Raw genomic sequence first — 22,512 nt, 5'->3', positions numbered from 1 at the left:
TGAGCCGGTATCCAGATCTCGCGAGTGCGGGATCGTGGATGCGCACTGTTGAGGAGTCCCATAGTAGGACGAAACGGCCGTCCAGTGCTTCCAGGTTTTCCATGGTGGTCTAGCTCCAATTGACTCATGATCTCAACTCTATCAAATCTATTTATTAAAGGAGTCCCATAATGGGACGAAACGGCCGTCCAATGCTTCCAGGTTTTCTATGGTGGTCTAGCTTCAATTGACTCATGATTTCAACTATGAAAAATACTGAAATCTCCACAAAACCCCTTCTGATAATAAAATTCCTTTTTAAAAATTACATTTTCTTAACTTACTCAACCAACCATTTGTGTTGTTTAAATTAAATTTCTTTTCATTTGTATTTATATTTTCTGTGAAATTAAGAATATTTTTATCGATTCGATGTGGGAAATGATGAGTTGGATTAGTTAACTGAGATTTTACACCATTTGAACTTGAATAAGAAGATCGACCAGAAATTGGTGAATCCATACATTCAGTAAATCTATCTGAGCTTAATCTTGATTGTGATCGTTTCTCTATACATGGACTCATTGTTAAACCACCGGAATTTGCTCTTATAGGTAATAAGAAATCATGATTTCCAAATTGTTTATGATTTGAAATTTGAGGAGGAATAGCTGAACTTGGCTGAAAAGTTAAATTATAACTTAAATATAAATAAATTCACTAAGGTACATTTTTCAAAATTCCCAATAAAAAGATTAATTTATTAGGGGAAATAGATTCTAATTAATGACTTTTAAAGGGTTAAATGATCTACAATGGTTTTGTAGTCAAAACACATTTTTTAATCACTACGTTGTAAGTTTTAACCCCTCTCGATCCGTTTCGGTTAGGAGATTGTAGTAGAACTATTAACTTTAACATCAAACATATTGCTGAGTGTTTAAATTTGTACTTCGTAAATTAGTTACATTGTTTACTAATACAGATAGTTTTATGACAAAATGGTGTTATAAGAAGACATGTTAAAAGATGGTTGCATAGTCAAACGTTTTTGGTGTTTCATCAGTAAATTTCAGACCACCCATTAAGTAACAAAACGAATCCTCTAAAAGGTGAGTTCTCAGAATCTCTGATAGAGAAAAAAATACCGTGAATTAAGAAGTCAGTCAAATGTAAAGTATGGACAAATATTTATCAGTCATAGTTAATAGATTTCATATCAATATCATAGTTACAATGGATAATAACCGAATAATCAACAAGCAATACAGATTCAACTCTTAGATAACTTAGAACATTAGTTAAAGTGTCAAGAAGTACCAAACAACAACAGTCCAATTTACTTTCCTTGAATAAGTTTCCAACTAAAATATACTTTTGGTGAAAGCTGTCGTTGAAATTACTACATTTTTAGTGATCTTTAAATGATTATTATTATTGTCTTTATTCAATATTATATTTTGGTACAATAAAGAATTCTCAGTACAAAGTATTTCAACAAGTTTCCTTTTCTTATTTCTTCATCGATGTTGATGGTAAACGTTGAGTGATCGCCAGTTATATGTTAGCAAATCAGGAATCGACATCTGAATAATGTTCACTCATCTCAATGCATATTGCCAGCCAATGCAATATCTCTGATTGTATATTTTTTATAACTTGTACAGTGAAAAGTCGTAAACTTTTTATTAACGCACTTGAATAGATTATACGATTAATAGACATAATGATATGTTAAAACAAACAAAAATCATTCACATAGTTCCGTTTACCATTTTGAAAAGAGCAAGAACAAAGATTCTAGCAGAATAGCATGAATCCATTTTATTTCGTTGGTCCTCGTCAGCTGCTTGCAACATGTGATACTTAAAATCATAATTATACAATGGGTTTAAATTACTTACATGAAAGGGTTTAGTTGGAAGTTATGATGAAGACATTATCAAACTCCAGTCTACTAAAGCCGTTGCTATCAGGCGTCAAAAACCTGGCATGTGTTCGAAAGGAGATAGTTATTAATCTTTCCTTGCCCTGGTGACAAATATTCCTTCGTTGCATCTTAAACTACTTTTTAACTCTTTCTCGCATTTATAACATCATGGAGTTTTATTTCGACTATCTTCCAGATTAGTTATTTTATTAACTGAGCTCTACTCATTTTGTTCCTGTTAACGTTTACTCATTATGTAATCACCTGTTTTTGGGCGTTTGAACTGTCGTCACAATCAATGTTGTAGAACTTTCTTTTACATAAGGTGTGTATTTTGCAATATTCAGTCTATTAAATTTATGTACACCCTTGTTATACTATACTAATCTGTCTTCAATATAACTTCCTACTAAACCCTTTCATGTAAGTAATTTAAACCCATTGTATAATTATGATTTTAAGTATCACATGTTGTAAGCAGCTGACGAGAACCAACGAAATAAAATGGATTCATGCTGTTCTGCTAGAATCTTTGTTTTTGCTCTTTTCAAAACAAAAATCAGATAACTTTTTGAAATATCTAGTTGACAGGAACAGGTGGCCCAAATATTCAAGCAGGCCTCCAATAGTTCCTTCAAATTCTAATTCGAAATCCATGTTCACTGAAGACGTCGATCTAAATCAATATCGGCACAGTCACATTATGCGGAACGATGATATACAAAACTTTGACAGATACCTTTTATATATAAACCAGCAAATAATTATGACTATTAAATGAACTTATTCGGGCTTATAGTTGGGTCAAATTTAGGATTAAAAATTGTATGCAATTAAGAATTAGCACTAAGTAAAATATTCACAAATGGTGAATAAATATGGAAGATTGGTTATAAATTAAAATAATTTTTTATTGGTTTTATAAGTGACATGAAATTCACAGTACTATTCACAGTGTATTAAAGCTGACCTTAATACTCTGGATGCAACCATCATCATCTTTTTGACTAATTTAAAATATTTCGTTAAGAGTAATGTTTGTGGAGAACAATGCAATTTGGGAACATTTTTCGTCAAGGATGATGATAAAAACAGGACTAGGGATTGACGAACAACTCTCTGGGGTTCTTAGATCGGAGATTTCACAGAATTTGATATAAGAAAGGAAACTTGCGTTAAGTAGTTCAAGACCACTGAGTATTGAGCTTTAAAACCAGTTTTTATTCACTTTGAGACTTTTCAAAAAGGTATAGGAGCAATATCAGTGAAAATAGAACCCTGGTTTTTTCCAACAATATGAATAATATTAACGGTTGTTTAAAACATAAATCTTATTTTATTCCATACGTATTTAGATTAAAATATCGCAGCTATTTAATTATATTTCAGAATAGAATTAATCATCATGGACAAATAAATAAATAATAATGATGTACTAACTAGTGATAAGCTTTAATAAAAACCTCTGAAGTTTAAATGAAAAACTATAACTGATGGAGTTCAACCATATTAGAGTTAAAGAGATACCTGTCAATGGCACTGAATTATCGTTAAGCTACACCATAAACCAACTGTTAACAGAGTTATAGATTATTAAATTTCAAACTCAGTGATCTAAAATTAACGCATTCGCCATGAGCCTGATGGTTTTCAATTTGATTCTTAGTGGGACTTCAATAATACACACTATTGGTAAGTTCCAAAATAAAATGAAGCAAATAATTAGTGTTTTCTGTTTCTTCATAATTGATTATCGAAAGTCAATCTAAGAAGGAAACCATCTAAAATTGGACTCATCTCAATAATAAGCTAACAAATAAACCAATTAATTAAATTTACTTTGTGGAACAAAAAAATAGCAAGAAATATTTAATAGATAAACTAATATTAACAACTAACTCGTGTGTTAGTTCCACTTGAATCATCTAAATATTTTAAAAATTGTTTTAAAGCTTCTTGACTTTGTTCATCTGGATCACGATCATAAATGGACACTGAACCAGGTACAAGACGTTTATCATAACGATGCAATGTTGACGATGTTTGTCCAATAGTTGGTATTGATTTGTAACTATCATTTAACCAAGAAGATTGAGAGTGTACGGTAGAAATTGTGTTATAACCTAAAGAGGGAGGGATAAAAAACCATATACTGAAAATAAAATGATTAAATGCTGACGAAAACTCTTTTCATGATCTACCAACCATTTGAATTGCTTAAAAGTAGTCCTCATACCAGTCAAACACAAGTGTTAAGAATTCCTAATGTATCTGATAAATTTTCCCAACTTTAATTTAATTTTACAGAAACAGCGAGGTACATGTGTTCATATATTAACATGAAGGTAATTTTCACCATAGAATAACTTCAGACAGAAAACTAAAAATAAGAGAACACTGTGTGAAGTGTTCTCTTGGTCTGGAACTCCTCATCAATATACAAACACAATACAATTTAAAATTAAAATTAAAATTTCCAAGTTTCCCAATCAGCTTAATATCTCTACAACATTGGATCAGAAGTAAATAGTCTACACTTCGATCTATTTGTGACTGATCAATTCATATACATCAATGCGACAAAACTTTATTACTTTTTTTCCTTCGGTGGAATATTACACTGATTTCATTCAATAATCAAAGTTGTCAGTTATCAATGCGTTAGAAAGTTATCCAGTGTCTAATCAAATAGTATTTAGACATAAAAATATCATACTACTCACAATATATCAAGCAAATAAATTAATTCAGCTTACCTAAATTATTTTTATTGTATTCCGAATTGTGTGGAAAATGATGCTAATAGAGGAAGAAGGATTCAGCGAAAAGTTTAGTAAAAAGAAACAAAACAAAAAACAATATTCAATTATTGAAAATTGAATGATTAATTTAAAGAAATTAATATGATTGATAGAAAGATAAACAAAAGTTTAGTGAGTTTTTCTCTTTGTAAGATCCCACTCAATGTGTAACAGAACTAGTGAATCAAGTCCAGCATTACATTTTGATATTGAATACTGATGAAAGATTATTCATTATGACATGAATACCACTTTTCTTATCCCTTATTTACTGGTTTGTTTTATTCTGCTCATAGTCAAACTGTTTTACTTGAATATTTTATAATATAAATGATAGATTAAACTCAGTAACCTATTTAAATAGTTGGTTAATTGTTCTGTCTTAAAACTCAGTTTCTTTTTGTGGATTTGATAATCGATTTTATATTTAAATGACGGGTCTGGCTTATTGTAGTAATCTCATTATTAAATTTGATAAATTATGCTAACTAATAAAAGTAATTATGACTCAGTATGGAGTAGAAATCAGAACCATTATTTGATTTCACAACGTGCAAGTTATATCTCCCAACCACTGGAAATCGAATGATCACCACTATCAAAAATTCAGTTATTTTGCAATATAGTTTGACCAGTTATGCGATTTTATCAATGAAAAATTCACTCACTATTCCTACCTCTATTAACTCTACAATAAAACTGATAAATTCATCTCAGTGCTTGCCACTTTTAATCATACAATTATGATTAACATTAGCGAGTTTTCCAGATTATTACGAACTAAATTCCGCGCTCAAAACAGAATAACATCCGTCCGTTTTCATCAATTCTGTAGCTGAGAATAGGATGTGATTTAAAAAAGAAATTATCTTCCGACTAAAATAAAACTTCGTGAAAACCCATGCATATGTGTTATATCCTGATGAAGACATAAGTACAGGTAACTCCCAGGACCTAATAATGGACGATTATTCTATATATATTCTCTTTGTTTAACTATTGAGTAATTAGGTTGTGTATATCTATATTCATCTTATTATAAGCTTCATTTTGACCTATGAGTTATTGCTATACAATTTACTGTTCCTAAATTATATTCAGTTTATTGATTATTGTCTCCCATGTTCACAGCCACATTTGGCTTGGTCTTCTACAAATATTATTTTCTATTTTATGGTGTGATGCGGTCTGTTTATCTGGTATATAAACCGAGTATGCTTGAAATACGTGATTCGCATAGCATAAGCTGTAATTGGTGTTTTTGGACTCAATTGGAAGGGCTAGGTGGACAAGGGACAAATAAGGACGCCAGACTGCTCATACTGGTCGAACGTCATTGATTTGGCACAGTGTTAAGATTAGACAAGTCGTATTCCGATTGGTGGATAAATCACGTGTTAAAAAACCAGACATAAAATCATAACGAATTGGCTTATGGTGTATTTTTTATAAAGTCATAATAATATGTAAAATTATCTAATTGTGTCCACTTACTTTATTCAATGCTGCCCGAGCTCTTTGAATAAGCGTCAAACGTCTTTGACTTCTATAAATGAATCAGAAGTGAAATTAGAAATTAAACAAAATAACAGAATTAAATAAATCTGATTGGTGATAGATATAATTTAAATTTACTGATACATTTAGTATGGTTAAATTATTGACCTGTGTGTGTTTATGAGAGATATAACTGGATGAAACCAAAGATCACATAAATACGCTATGCAGATTATAATTGAAGTTATACAGGTAAAACTATACTTGATTGACTACCATAAACCACTCTATGAATGATCTTAAAGTGATTATGTCTTGTTTTAACCAATGAATAGACAGGTAGTGAAAATCAAGAATTTATCGTCGAGATACTAGTCAAACATGAGTGCTTATGGGGCGGGGCGAAAATTGAAGAATCACTTTGTTGAACTTAAATGTCTAGTCACTACTATGTCGCTTCAACTGTATAATCTGTTTTAGATTACAAATTGTCTAGAGATTACATCATACATCGCAAAAATTTGATTACACAAGATTGCAGTAATCAAACAAATTGAACAAATTTCAAATGGTGAATGTCAAGTGTTCTGTAAAACAGTTTAGAATAGGTTGTGAAGTAAGATTGAAATGCAAATTAAATAATATAAAGACTTTTTTAAAATGACAGACTAGTTCAAGTGGTTAGTGCTCTTTAAACCCACTAATTAAGGTAGTCTGTGACAAAATACAGATTCGTATATTCTACTTTAAGTTATTTATTTTATTTAAAAGCTACCTTAACTGTCTAGGAATGCTAATTAAAGTCAGTGTAGCCACATTTTGAACGTGTTACCTAATACCTAATAAATTAACGATCACAAATAAACACTAACTCGATACTTTCTTTTTTCGTTTGGGCTACATACTGAACAGAAAGTAGAAATATTCAAATTATGACATGCATAGGCATTTGCAATCAATCATTATTAACACATAATACTGTACAGTTGAATAGATAAACAGAAAATATTAACAAAATGCAGTCATACATGCATAGAAATAAAAAAATAATTGTGTAAGCAATTTTACTTTTAGAAACTATTACGTAATAAATGTTTCAGTTTAGAATTTAAAATTATAAGACAAAAAAATTTCATAAAAAGAAAAAGTTTCAATATTCATTGTTTCCAACTTAAAATATCTACTGAAAACAAATTGAGTAGTAAGTTATTCTTTAAATAAAATATTATGAACAATTGATACTCAGGGTAGATTGGAATTCAATCAATTAATTCATTTTGTTTTAATGAATTATCAACTTATTCAAATATTCTAAGTAATTTGCCATCTAATTATTGTGACAACCATGAATTGAATAAGGTTAATCTATGAACGGTGTGGTGTGAGTTACTTATATCCACATAAGTAGTATATGGTGATGGTTAGGCATAGAATGTATGTCATTAGAAGATCGATAAGGAAAGAACAGGAATGAAGCGCAATCGGTATGAAAATTCATGAACAATGAAATCAGAGAAGATGGACTGATATTTGCAGGAGGAACAGTCAAGATTGAGACAATTGATTGTTATTTTGCAAATTAACTGTTCACTGTATGGTTAACAGATTTTAGTGAGATAGTTTGTAGTTTGTGCTTTAATACATTCGATTGTCCCCACTTGTCTGTTCTGCTAACTATAACGAAATATAACCCAACTAGTGAACATGGCTTCAAATATGTTAATCAGGATTGTATTATCCTATTACTAACTACTAGATATAAATGTACTAAGAAATTGTATGGAAATAGATATTACAAAAAAATCCATGACGTTGACATAGTTTACAATCTAGTATAAGACACTTAAAAAACAGGTGTTAGTTTTGACTTCATTCATACGAAGCAGTGACTAAAGCACTAGGTTTTCAATTGTTCTGGAAGTGTATAGTTCAAAACCAAGCTACCCTATCGCAGAGTGATTTTATTTTTAATATCCATAGCCATAAAGAAAAAGACGTGGCTCAAAAATCAAATCTATGACTCTGACGTGTATACTAAGAGGAGTTTATATTATATATCCTCGAAATTTTCTATTTCCCTTCATCTACAAATCATCACAAATCAGTCTGAACTAACTAAGATGATCTAGATCAGGGTTCATAACAAAAAACTTAATATTTTCTTATAAATAAGCAACTTCTGCATATGAAATAATAATTGTGCATATAGCATAGCATGTGTTTACAGACAAAGTGCATTTTAGATAAGTAAAATGTGCGAATTTGAGGCAAAGCAAGCAGAATACAGCTTCAATATATTTTTTGAGCGTTCTCCTTAATACTTACTCCAAAAGCAGTTGATTAGTCAAGTCACTAGAATGAATAAAATATAATAATTGACAATTTTTTAAAAAATCGATCCCTAACTACACTGACCGTTTTGAAAATAAACTACTAAGACAAACTTAAAGAAAACTGTTAACCAAAGTAACAAAGTCAACGGAACGACTTATCTAATATTCAATTAACTAATAACTTATGTATAGTTCAATGTCATAAAGTCTGTAGTGAGAATCTCCAATCTATGAAATTAATCGAGAACTAACTACAGATAAGTGAAAATGATACAAAAAGTAATTTAATTAGTAAGTAGTGTAAAGATGGTGTTATTTCCCTATACACACTTATTAATGATGTGTTTGTCAAATGAGGTTAAAATTCGCCCTTTCTTTTATACTGAAATAGTTGTCAATTTACATATACTCTGTAGTATGTTACTAACTTGAAATAGCTATACTCCAGAATTCAGACTTCACTTAATCCTATATTTGTAGAAAATACAACATTGGTTCATAAAAAAGGCAGTTTCTAAAAATCTTATTTGTACGTTCTCTACTTGATGACGGAAGAATACGATGTACAACTAACGGTACTCAAATTTGAAGAACCTCAAAGTCGCAAATCAAATGACGGAAAAATCAGTGGAAGTGATTATCGGGTAATAATCAAAAATGTACAGAAAAACCTGGGTATTTGTAGTGAATAGAGTTAGCTATAACATCATTATATTTCAACCAATGCGCAAGGTTGAAAGTTATAAGACTGTACAGTCGCAGCATGACACGTTGATATTCTAACAAACTCCATTGGGCTCTGATTAGATGGAAACTCTTCGACTGGTTTCGTCGTGCTTCTCGAAAGTCATCACAGAGCTTATAGACACAGAATATATCATCGATCAATAATAAGTGAAAACTGGAGAGAAAAAATCCAAATATCCAAAGTAATATTCAGTTTTAGTATCATTTCCCTTTTCTTAATTAAAAATTATGAATAAATATTACTGAAAAGTAATTCAGTAGATCTTATTAATTTCACTTCTTAAATCAAAAATATCTACAAAATCTTGGAGCAAATATAAGTAAAGAAAAGAACACAGAGATAACAAATCATACACGAATTCAAATCACTGACAAATTAATTCATTTAACAAAATGCAAAATTAATTCAAATGGAATTTAGCCTGTTTAATTTACAATATTAAAAATACCTTTTAGATGATGAACCATTACGATATTGTTCCATAACTTTTTCTTCAAGTTGTTGTTTTTGTCTATGCATAGATAATAAACGTTCTCTACAAAATAGAAAAAGTACAGAACTTTAATTTTTAACGTTTTAAAGTGATGCTATTAAGTATATATAAAGGTTGATGTTGTTTATAACAAAACCAAGATTCAGTGTATTAATAGAGAGTGATAAATACATAGGATCCGATACGATAGTTTAACATTTTTACTGAGTACATGTCCATGTATTTATAACTGATCAATCATTGATTAGTGACCAGTATCATGTATGTCAAGTCCTTCTTAGTGCTGATCTTATTATATCGATCTAATTATAATTTGGTCACTATTCTTAGAGACTCAACATCTTATGCACTATGTCGAGATGTAAACTGGTGATTGGAGGTAGCTAACAAGAAACTCTGCGTCCAGGTTCCGTGCTTTTTGATACTTGTCAGCGAGTTGTACCTGTAGTCTTTAGGAAAGTAATGCTCTATAGTGGGTTCCATCCTAGCTTAATAGTCAGAGACATTACCACCAATTTGTTCGGGCCACAACTGATCTCCTATAGGAATGAGATGTATTTACAATTAATTGATCACTGAGTACAAAACCTAGGTCTGTTGTTCCTAATCGACTGTTAAAAAATTTCCTTCTTTTTGATATCATTGATTCTTTAAGAAATATATTTTTAATGTTTAATTTACACTCTCTTAAATTCCTGTAGTCACGTTGCCGATATATACCTGTACTAGTTCCGACATTATTTGTGAGTAAATGATAAACTTCATCCGAGAAATCAACAATTTTCATTATACAAACGCAAAATAATATTCGACAGTATTTTCTATTATGCTCATGTAATGTTTCCCTATATATATATATATATATAATTTGCATTGTACAACACTATGACCTGTGCCATAGCTATAGTTTATGTTAGATATTTTTGTGAGTTTATTTTGTATCTATGCTATTCAGAGACAAAACGCAAGAAAGGAATACCATAATGCTACAGGGCTCCACCTGGTGACGAACTATATATGTTTTATTTTAAATTATACTCATGAACACCACTTGAAAGTTTAAGAGAAATCAAATTTATTTTGAAATAAATGATGGGCTACAGTAGAAGTCAAGGTAATTTAATAAAAAGGTGACTCAGTACAAAAAATCCATAAATTCTGAAAATAAATACGAAGAACAGAGATAAGTTCATAAAATGTTACCCTACAAGGTAAGTGGGTTCATGCATTCAACCATGACGATTAATACTGTCTCTACAAATCCGCATTCTGATAATAGTTATATAGGAATTTTTCCTTTTATCAAAGATGTAACTACTGAGACAATTCCATGATATAAGTTACATGATAAAAATCTTTTTCAATCATACATTTATGGTATCATTTAAATCTATGCTGACAAATATACTATTCTATAGTCAGATTTTACACTGATAGTCAATAGTTTAGGGATCTGTGAAAGGTCCTTATATTAAAAGTTAAGGCAGATCTCAATAATATGAAATTACTATAATTGATTTACTTGTAAACAAACTTGTCAACAAACACCTACACGTTATGACACTAGAAAAAATAAACTTAACTAAAAAAAAATCAATAAAAATTCGAATACCTGAGTACACCTTCTTGACTGACATGATTTTCACAATTTTTTAAAGTTGATGCCAAAATTTCTTGATTTTGATTTAACAAACTTTGTAATTGACTAAGTAATGATTTATTTTCTTTTTCATACTTTAAATTAAGTTCTGTTAACATCTAAGATATGGAAGAAGAAAATGAAAAGGAAAATAATATCTTATCCATAAATGATTAACTGAATACAATTACTGAAAGGACTGAAATGATTAAATTAATCAGAAGGGGTTTTGTGAAGATTCCAGTATTTTTATAGTTGAAATCATGAGTCAATTGAAGCTAGACGACCAAGGAAAACGAAGGAAAATCCTTTTCTTATGAAACTGTTCAATAAATATAATCTAACTGAATAACTTTCGCAAAAAAGGATCATTGATCAACTGATTGAACATGTGAGTACACATCTCAAGAGATTAAAGCCTTTAAATTACGAATCAAATGTGCAATCAAAATATCAAGTTATCAGAAACATTAGTAAAAATGGTTATATAGTAACTAATGATACTTTACTTCTGCCCATCATAATAAACATGTAGAAAAATTCCATTGGTAGCAATGTGTTTATGAATGAGATTCATTTTAGAAAATGAATAAATCTGGACAGCTGAAATGGATCTCAGACTACATCAACTGATGACTACACTAAAAAAAATAACGATTGTGTGTACCCAAACAAAGTAGGTTTGTGTCTCCCAACAAACCTTAAAATAAAAATGAATGGCTTCACACGTTGATTTCACATATCGGTTTGATCATAAATATGTATAACCTTCACATCACTCGATAATTTCACCACATGTGAGCTACAGTTAGAATATATATGTGACTGAATACAAGTGACCTAAACATTAATTAAAACTTCAAAATTGGTGTTAAATAACCATTACGTTTTACTGTAAAGTACATTCAAGCTTTTGAATAATAAATATTTAATTAAGGGTCCATAATGCAACTAACCATATATTCAGATTTCCGCTTACTTACTTACTTACGCGTATTATTCCCAAAGGAGCATAGGCCGCCGACCAGCATTCTCCAACCCACTCTGTCCTGGGCCGAGATTTCCGCTAACAGAATATATTTATCACAGGTAAAATTTCAACTTGATTCGCTCAGATCTTATGGTTTGATATACATTAGTATCAGTAAATTATCAATAATAACAGACAACAATCAATTTTGACTTACTTGTAATCGTGTTTTTAAACTTTCCATTTCATTATGTAATGCTTGTTCTAATTTTTGATATTTTTGTAATTCATTAGTTAATTGTTCCACTCTATGTTCACTATCTTGTAATTGATGACGAATTTCTCGATTACGTTCTAATATATTAGTTTTTTCATGTCTTTCACGAGTTAATATTGCATTTAAAGAATTCAATTCAGATTGTAAACGTGCATTTTCTTCTCTGAATTGAACAATTTGTTTAACTTCACCTGTTAATGAATTGTTAATCATCAAATTGCAATAATACTATTAATATTAGTTATATATTTATTCATATGCACATTGATTTAAAAATGTGAACTCAGTGTTGAAACTGTAAGGATGGCTCGTTGGCAAACTCAAGGAAGCCTCAAGAAACCTAGAAAGAGCCGAAGACACTCCATTCAATTACCGCTAGGGGAATATTCTAGAATGTCGACGTGTAGCTCCCTTATTGGATGAATAAGAAGGATCCCTTATGTGTCTATTGGCTGTCCGAAATGATGATTTTCTTTCAGCCGAAAATTATAAATAAATGAGATTTTTGTACTATAGTTGACACTGTTTGGAATAACATTCCTATTTACTAGTCTTCCGTCTTCTCATTTTGCGACTTTAGGAGGGTTCTAGCATTCGAATGCTCAAGTATTACGCGACACACTAAGAATCTAAGTTCGAAATATAACAGAAATGACCCAACTAAACTATTGATTACTAATATCACTTATGTGTATTAATTTCATGTATATATCTAGTTTTAATGACGAGTAATTTATAGATAACTGAACAAATCACAAAACTGATACTTCTGTAATATTAAATAGACTATAAACTGTAATAAATGACAAAATCGTCTGTAGAAATTTAGAATAATTGATTTATAGACTGATATTATAAAAATTGTACTTAATATCATTATTAGAATAAAAAGTGAATTCATTGAATCTGACAACCAATTGATCTACTTCACCAAGATCCATTCAATTTAATACATTTATAAGTCGTGATAAGTAGACAAGTTAACATTTTTCCCAAACGTTGTACAACATTTCATGAAATCAGTTTTCATGATGTTTCGACATTGATTTTATCTTCAGTGTAATATTTTAATCGATACAATAGTAAATTCACTTGGTGTTGTTTACTTGTATCTTCCCATTGTTATTTAGGACTGCGATTGATCAGTAAACAACATCAATTGAATTTAAACTTCACCCCATTGCATAAGCAAGTGGCTATCAGGACTCAGTAGCTAAGTAGATAACGCGATGGCGTTTGAAAAGAAAGGTACGGGGTTCGAGTCCAAGAGTGGACATCAACTCTGAGATGAAGGTACATCCAGCTGACGAGTCCTGAATAGGACAAAACGCACGTCCTGGATTCCACTGCTAGCCACTATTCATCTTTGATACAATAGTAAGTTTTACTTTTTTCAGTGTAACATTTTTTCAGAATAACATTTTTCCTTTAATTAAGTGTAAATTTTGTTCAGTGTAAACTTTCTCTTCGTGTGACCATTATATTTTTTTATATTATTCTGTATGAACCCTATGTTTTATAATAGTAGAGACTTGTATATCTTCTAATTTATATAGTATTCAATAATTAACTAATCATTACACATATGTAAAAATCAGTATATAAATGAATGTATTTGATTTGATCCCATTGTGTTCTTTAGGAAAATCAATAAAATTAGCTTAAACAGGAAGAAGAAGAAGAATTGAAATCAAGATTATTCTGCCTTTTTCTAAATGATGGATTAAATATTATCATATTCAAATTATTACCACAATAAAAACAATAAAACAATCTATACACAGAATCATAAGTATCAAGATCAATGACAAAGAGAAAGATGATAATGTCACTCATTGGATTTCATTGAATTCAATTATGAAATTGGAGTAATTTTTTAAATGATATGTTATTTTTTTTAAGTATACGTACTTCACTACAAATTTCAATGAGAATCCATACATATTTAACTGATTGGTGGTGAGGCTATAATTTATGGACGACCTTTGAGCGACGCTAAAATGACTTTGAGAATATGCAACTACCTACTAATGTTAAATATAGGTTATAAACCATTGTGAGCAATTGAGATTATGATTTACAGTTGACGGTTAGGATTAGGAATTAGATTAAGGGTTTTCATCACGAACTGAGATCAGCTAAAATGCCAAAACACTATTTAATCAAATGGATGAATGAATTTCGCGCTAAAATCTAAGACTCGTTATCTTAAATCTGATCGGTTCGTTCATAAATTATAATTGTGTCAACTGATTGGTTTAAAATTACACAAAACATGAACCTTGAAAAAATCCTACTATTAATCATCGTTTTCAAATGCTATCATAATTTAGTTATTAGTATTGATAGAGGTTAGTTACTTTGATCTTATAACAACAAAACACCAATGAGATCAAAATATATTCTATCACATTATTTTTCCTTTTTAACCTCACCTTTTAAACTACCTCTTTCTTGTTCTAATGCAGTTTTTAATCGTTGTACATCATTTGCTTCAGTTTGTAATTTATTTACTTGTTCATTAGCTAATTGTATTTCTGATTTTAATTGACGTTGAGATTCTTTTGAAGTTTTCAATGTTTCAATTAATTGTTCATAATCTTGTGTTAATTTTTCATGTAAACATTGTAATTGTTCATAATCAGTAGTTAATTGTGATTTAGATGTATGCATTGTATCAAGTACATTTGATAAATGATGAATTTCAGCTAGATTAAAAGTAAATAGATGAAACTAGTAGATGAGAGATGTAGAACACATTAACAATTTACAATGTAATATAATTACAGTATTGAAAATATTGTATTGCCAGAATCGATATACCTCTGAAAATTTTCGCTTTCATTTATTTGATTCATGAAAAGTTCTCTGTATGTTGAATGGTTGCACATCAATTCACTGAGTGTTCACTTTCACCTTGAATAAACGTTGATTTTTTCGAGTTCCTTTATATATATCCCTTAAACTTCTGTTAAGAAAATCACTCTTCCTTACATTATCAATTTAGTATTGTTTATGAAAAGTCAATCCAAACTAACTCACTACGACTGTTCTCTATGTAAAACACACTTCTCCTACAGTTTAACACTTTATTAACATATGTAACCACTAAAAATACTGTAAAAACTATTGGTTATTGCTATAAATATTAATCACTTGTTAGTTCAACTGCTTCTCCAGTTCGTAGCAACCTTTTTTGCTCTTTAATCAATAAAGCTTACGTTAGCAAATTTTACACATACCCTAATTGCTATCAACTTACTTTTCATTTACTAAGTTACATAACTATTTGTTCCAAACTCTACAATCTTTTATTTCTCTTCTCTCTCCCTTCCAAACGATCCTCTGCAACATACATTTGAATATGATACATAATTATGTTACCTTAGAAAATTCTTATTTCGGGTTTTATATTTCTTGGGACGTTAATTTTATGTGAAAGTAATTAGAATTAAACCTGTACAGCATTGAATCTCAGCTTAGTGGTGTAGATGTGAAACGTTCGCACACAAGATAAAAGGCCTTGAGCTGATTCTAGGTTACTAGGTCGTACATGCTCACTATTGAAGGATTATGATACTACAAAGAAACGGCTATCCAATACTTCTAGGTTTTCATTGGTTTTCTAACTTAGATCGGTTTTTGATTTTAGTGTTACGCTAAATTGATGACTAATTTCACTTCTCAGAATAAATGTATGGCGAAATCCGTACAACATTTTTACATATGAAAACTATTTGTTGTTAATGGAAATGAATGAATGTTATTCCGTTCAAATTATTGTCTTAATGGTTTTTCCGGATCGATATGCAAAAATTATAAACATGAACTTGCTATAATGATCCAGATGTTTTGATGATTTATTGAACTAACTGTGTAAAGGTTAGATTGATAGTTTACCGATGAAACCTATTTCCGAATCTCTCACTGAACAAATATTAGAGAAATCCAAGACCTTATTTACACATAAAATATTCAACCAATTCAGTATAACTGATTGGACACGTATTATAGTAATGATAACTCGTCATAACAGAAACTTCTTAAAGCTCTTATTAATGCTTAAAGCAAATGGTTTTGCGATTATATTTGACCGACTCAGCTGTAAATGGTACGTTCCAAGTAATTTGATGGAACTTACATACCTTTAATTTTAACTAACAAAATGATCTATAATACTGAATATGTTACAAATAGTGACAACGTTTAATTATAATCTTTAGGGATTATTCATTGAAATCCTTTTTTGATTATGAATGTTCAATATTCCATTCGACTTTTAAAATTTCTATAGAAATACAAACCAATAAAATAGTTGTAGAAAGGTAACAGTCACTGAGATACTTGATTTTTAAATATTTAGTACGGAGTTTAACCCCTCCCCACACACACACACCTTATTCACTTATTTCCAAACAACTAGCTGTAATTATCATTGCCCATATACGTATACACAAAACGTAACGCAAAATCCGATCGATTAAACAAACCGATATATGATTACAGAGTTTTCATTAGAAAGAAAGGCATATTCTTAGTTTTACTGTTAGTAACTATTCAGAATATATCAATTATTGAATTTTTCAAATTTTTTTCAAATGACATTATTTTTTTAGATTTAAATCGATTTATTCGATTTATATCAGTCGACAAACAATTCAAATATCATGTTATAAAGGTATGATACTTGTTATAAATCCAGGATTTCTTGTTAAAACAGTTCTTTCACTTTTTACACGTATGTGGGACGTTAATTTACCTTAGACGAATATCTACACTAGATTCCTTCCCAGTGTCTATTCTACAGGACTTCAAAACAACTAAGATCAAGAACACGATATTAGCCTGCCTAGAACGTCAATATATTTCCACACCAAAATCCGACACAATCCAACAACAAAGAACAGTTAATCAATAATAATTATAAGAATGGGGGAATATACAATACATATTACACCTGTCACACTACCTGCATGTCTGACTCAGCAAAACAACCAATCATTATCATTCTCGCCCACACATCAAATCAGTTAAAAAGTAATATTACTATTATCAGAAGGAGTTTTGTGGATATTATAGTAATTTCAATAGTTGAAATCATGAATCAATTGAAGCTAGACCACCTTGGAAAACCTGGAAGCACTGGATGGCCGTTTCGTCCTATTGTGAGACTCCTCAACAGCGCATATCCACGATCTCACCTTGCGAGATTCGAACCGAAGACCTATCAGTCTCGCGCGCGAGCGCTTAACCCCTAGACCACTGAGCCGGCTTCCAACGGTGTTAATGTCTAACTTCAACTGATCCACGAAATTGAGCGACACATCCACCATTGTCTTCATTGAGTTACTATCTCACAACAGAGCTGATTGAACTCCACTAGTCACTGCCGGCTCAGTGGTCTGGTGGTTAAGCGCTCGCGCGCGAAACTGATAGGTCCTGGATTTGAATCTCGCGAGGTGGGATCGTGGATTCGCACTGCTGAAGAGTCCCATAATAGGACGAAATGGCCGTCCAGTTCTTCCAGGTTTCCCATGGTGGTCTAGCTTCAATTGATTGATGATCTCAACTATTAAAATTATTATTACTATTATTTTTATTATTATAATACATTTTTATTAAAAGACTTTCTTTTCAGCTTTTACTATAGATTATATTATAAGACAACGAAATGTCTTTCATTCAAAATCCCAGGAGACAAAAAAAATTCAATTTAAAAACAATAACACTTCAAGTCATAAATGTTTAATACAATCATCAAAAAGTTCTTATGAATAAAACAAAATAAACATTGAATCGCTTACATTCAAGTTCAGTAATTCGTGTAGATAGATTAGAATTTTGACCATGAAAACTATCTAACTGACTATGTAATGTAGTATTTTCAACTTGTAAACGAGCATTTGTTGCAATTAATTCAGCTAATTGTCGTTGTACTGAAACAGATTGTTCTTGAAAAGTATTAATACGTATTTCTAAGTTTTGATTATTTGCTTTAATATTTTCATTTTGTTCAATTTCATTTTGTAATGCTTCATTAAGACGGGCATTCTGTAACAATAATAACCATTATTATTATCTAAAATATTCTTATGAATTGACAAATACATAAATTTTATCGCTAAAGGAGCTTTCAGCGTTGATCAAAATGATGTGGGGAAGCAGTGAGAAGCTGTTTCTTCCTAATTTTCAGCACTATAGAAGTCTATCAACGAATGAATCATCTTTAGACCAATGGATTAGAAGCTTTATAAGCAAAGATGATAGCCCCCTGCTTGTAGAATGGGGTGAAGTTTAAATTCACTTGGTATTATTTGCTTGTATCTTCCCATTGTTTTTAAGGACTGAAATTGATCAGTCTCTTGTTGTCATACATGCATCCTGTGTGGACCGCCTCGATATTGCCTTCAGTCACAATCAGGTGGATATCAGGACACAGTAACTGAGTGGATAAAGCGATGACGTTTGAAGAGAATGGTACTGCGTTCGAGTCTCAGAGTGAACATCAACTCTAAAATGCAGGTACATCCAGCTGACGATTCCCAAATACGACGAAACGAGCGTCCTAGATCCTAGTGTTAGCCGCTATCCATCTTTGCTTATAAAGCTTGTAACTTAATGCAATATCGAGGCAGTCCGCACAAGCTGCACGTATGCCAACTACAGACTGATCTATTTCAGTCCTTAACAACAATGGGAAGATACAAGCAAATAATACCAAGTCAGTGGATCAGAAACCTACAGTGTACATTTCCATATGTAACAAGCATTTAACGCTATTCGCTCAAAATAGATAAATAGATATTTTTTGATAACAGTGCATTACACTAACTTACTCGTGATAAGTATATATTTTAGAACTAAACTAGAAATCATTTTCAATAAATGTTATTAAACATCATTTAAGGATAAAACTTGGGTTGATGTTAAAATGACTGACAGGAGAATATCAACCTTATTCAATACCAAGAATAAATAGATTACAATATTTCGTAGCAAACGTACAATTAATACAATTTCCAGGCTATATCTGGTCTATATCTACTTGGCCAAGATAATTATTCAGTAGATAGGTGTCGACAGAAAAAACCCCTGTAAAACACCAGAAATGATAGTAAAAAGAGGCAGGATTGTCGACCATCTAACTATATTATCGTGAATGGGATAAGATTTGCATTTGCACATAAGAGACAAAACCAAAACTACATAATTTTATTTACTCTGAAGAAGTAGCCTACATTAAGCCACGAAATCTCACAAGTACATTATTTTACTCATTGGGATATAACAAAAAATATATTTATCACCACTGAGGTATCATGGATGCGCACCGCTGAGGAGTCACATATTAGGAGGAAACGGTCGTCCAGTCCCTACAGGTTTTTAATGGTGATCCAACATCGATCGATTCATGATGTCAATCAATAACTTAACAATCTTCACAACCCTATACTGATGATTTTCAATTATCTGTCCAATGAAATATTATCGGAACAACACTATATCGCAAAGCAACTGAAGTTGAAAATGTAATTCCAAATAGGTTGGAATGACAACTTGACTGAACTTTATGTGGGGTCATAGAGCAACATTGTTGAGAAGTTGTACAACAGAATAAAAACAGCAATTCGTTATTATTTCTTTCTCGGTAATCTTTCAATGGATCTCAGTCAGTGATAAAGTCAACTTTGCTTGAAAATTTCCATAAAGCTGTCTCGGTACTAACTTAATTAATTAAAAGATAAAACGGCCAATGAGATTGAACTGTTCAATGTTACGTTATAGCATTTGCGAAATAACATAGGCCTTTTTATAGGATAGTTGAAAAATCTCAACACTCTTAGATTCCTAAGTTTTATATCATTTATTTACTGTGTTTATCAGTGACAAAGTGTTTTCTTCAATAACACTTTAGCTTTATTAGAAGAATGAGTAAGCAACTGTGCTTATTTCTTTAGTTTTCAACTTTGAAAATGACCTGTCATTTTAATTATCATAATAAGATTAGATAACGCAAATTCAATAAACCATAAGTAGTAATTTAAGTGAATTTTAGTGTATTTTTTCAAGAAGAGAGTCGATAACAGCTTCGTCAAATTTCCATACCAACATTCTTTAAAATAAGTTCAACTGATGAAAAATTATTGGTCTCTGAATATTAAACAAACTTAGAGTCACACTGTTTGTATGAGATACATTAAGACAACTTGGCTGCCCAAACTGAAGCATACAGAGCAGGATTCATACCATTAATCTATTCAGTGCTCTAATCATTACACTATCGCTACAAATACAAAAAAATGTTATTGTTATCAAAGTATTTGCTCAATTATTTGAATATGAAACAGGGTATAATGGATCAGGCACCCGAATGCCCTGGTACGGCCGAGGGTGAGGAGGAGAGTCCACTCTCCCTCTCCGAATGCTCTCACATGGCCATGCGTATGCAGTCACTGCCAGGGAAGTTCCACTCACTGCCTTCTGGTGGCGGAGGTGTTGCTTACGAAATTGAGAGGACGAAAAGAGAATGTCCGGCGCTTTAACCGGATTGGTGGACACTGCGAGTCCACCTAGGGGAGTTGGAAAACCCTCATTCCAAACCAATGGTGCACATGGGCTCCAGTATCCTAAGGAAACAAATGGCGTATGAATCAATCGTTAGTCACTGGCTACCATGGGACTGCATCTCCTTACGATGCTCCACTGCCTTGTGGATCAGATCTTTCGGTCAAAGGCTCCGGGTGTGGCTCCCTGAGAAAACCACCTGCTTCGGTTTGGGCACCTGGGCAGTATCACAGCCCTCACACAAATCAAATGAGACTTGTGTCGCTCATATGCATCTGGTGCTTCCTTGTACCAATATTTATGTGTTTAAATAAAATAAATAAATAATGAATCTACGGTCAGTTTTCTAACTAGAGTAACAATGATGGAATAACTGTTCATTAATATGCACAAGACATATATGTTATATTTATTTATTTTTATAATACCATTTCAAATAAAAATTTACAAACAACATAATTAACTCACTTCACGTTCAAGTTCAATGACACGATCTTTTATTTGTATTAAAATTGATGAATTTTCTTTGATTGCAATATCAGTAGTATTATTAGTAGTACAGTTATTAGCTTGTATTTTTTTATATTCTTCTAATTCTTCATTTTTTATTTTTAATTGATTTAATAATTCAGAATTTTTTAATTGAAGTCCATTCATTTGTTGTTTAATAGAATCAAATTCTTCATTTTTAATATTTATATTTTTAGTTAATTGATCAATAAAATTTTCCATAAAAGAATCTAGTAATTTCGTTTGTCTAAATAATTGAAAATAGAAAATAGATATAAGCGGAATAATTTTAATCGAATGGAATAAACTACTTACAAACTGGTTTGTTTAAGCATAGTGTTTAGTATAATGATGATGATTTTTATATAACACTGATTTATATTTTAACTAATTGTTAATTACAATAATAATTTTCATAGTTGAATTCATTAGTCGATCTAAGCTAGACAACAAATGAAAAACTGGAGGCACTGAACGATCGTTCCCTCCTGGTGTGGTGTGGGTTAATGATGTCCACATAAGTACTATATGGTGATGGTCGGGCATTGAATTTATTTCAGTAGAAGATCGATAAGGAGAGAACGGGAACAGTACGCAATCGGTACGAAAATGCATGAACAATTATAATCGGAGACTATGGGCGGATATTTGCAGAAGAAACAGTCAAGTTGAGACAATCGATTGTTATTTTGCAAATTGAATGTTCACTATATGGTTCTCATATTTTAATGAGATGTTCTGTAATGTTGTGCTAAAATACATTCGATTGT

The 22,512-nt window shown here is 31.0% G+C and overlaps 1 protein-coding gene across 1 annotated transcript in view; it reads right to left on the bottom strand.

Annotated features, from left to right (window-relative positions):
* Smp_148430 (hypothetical protein) overlaps positions 1 to 21,889 on the bottom strand; it is a gene marked incomplete at its 5' end in the record, with an annotated part of 27,176 nt that extends 5,287 nt beyond the window's left edge. The window contains 10 exons of the mRNA XM_018795779.1: positions 324 to 660; positions 3,809 to 4,032; positions 4,666 to 4,708; positions 6,205 to 6,256; positions 8,533 to 8,559; positions 9,737 to 9,823; positions 11,394 to 11,539; positions 12,608 to 12,858; positions 15,103 to 15,400; positions 21,701 to 21,889. Of these exons, the coding sequence (XP_018650057.1) occupies positions 324 to 660; positions 3,809 to 4,032; positions 4,666 to 4,708; positions 6,205 to 6,256; positions 8,533 to 8,559; positions 9,737 to 9,823; positions 11,394 to 11,539; positions 12,608 to 12,858; positions 15,103 to 15,400; positions 21,701 to 21,889 (1,654 nt within the window). The remainder of the gene's footprint in view (positions 1 to 323; positions 661 to 3,808; positions 4,033 to 4,665; positions 4,709 to 6,204; positions 6,257 to 8,532; positions 8,560 to 9,736; positions 9,824 to 11,393; positions 11,540 to 12,607; positions 12,859 to 15,102; positions 15,401 to 21,700) is intronic.
* Positions 21,890 to 22,512: the final 623 nt, after the last annotated feature.

The sequence above is a fragment of the Schistosoma mansoni genome, chromosome 2 (genome assembly GCF_000237925.1).
Source record: "Schistosoma mansoni strain Puerto Rico chromosome 2, complete genome".
NCBI lineage: Eukaryota > Metazoa > Platyhelminthes > Trematoda > Strigeidida > Schistosomatidae > Schistosoma > Schistosoma mansoni.
This window is presented reverse-complemented; position numbering and strand designations above follow the sequence as displayed.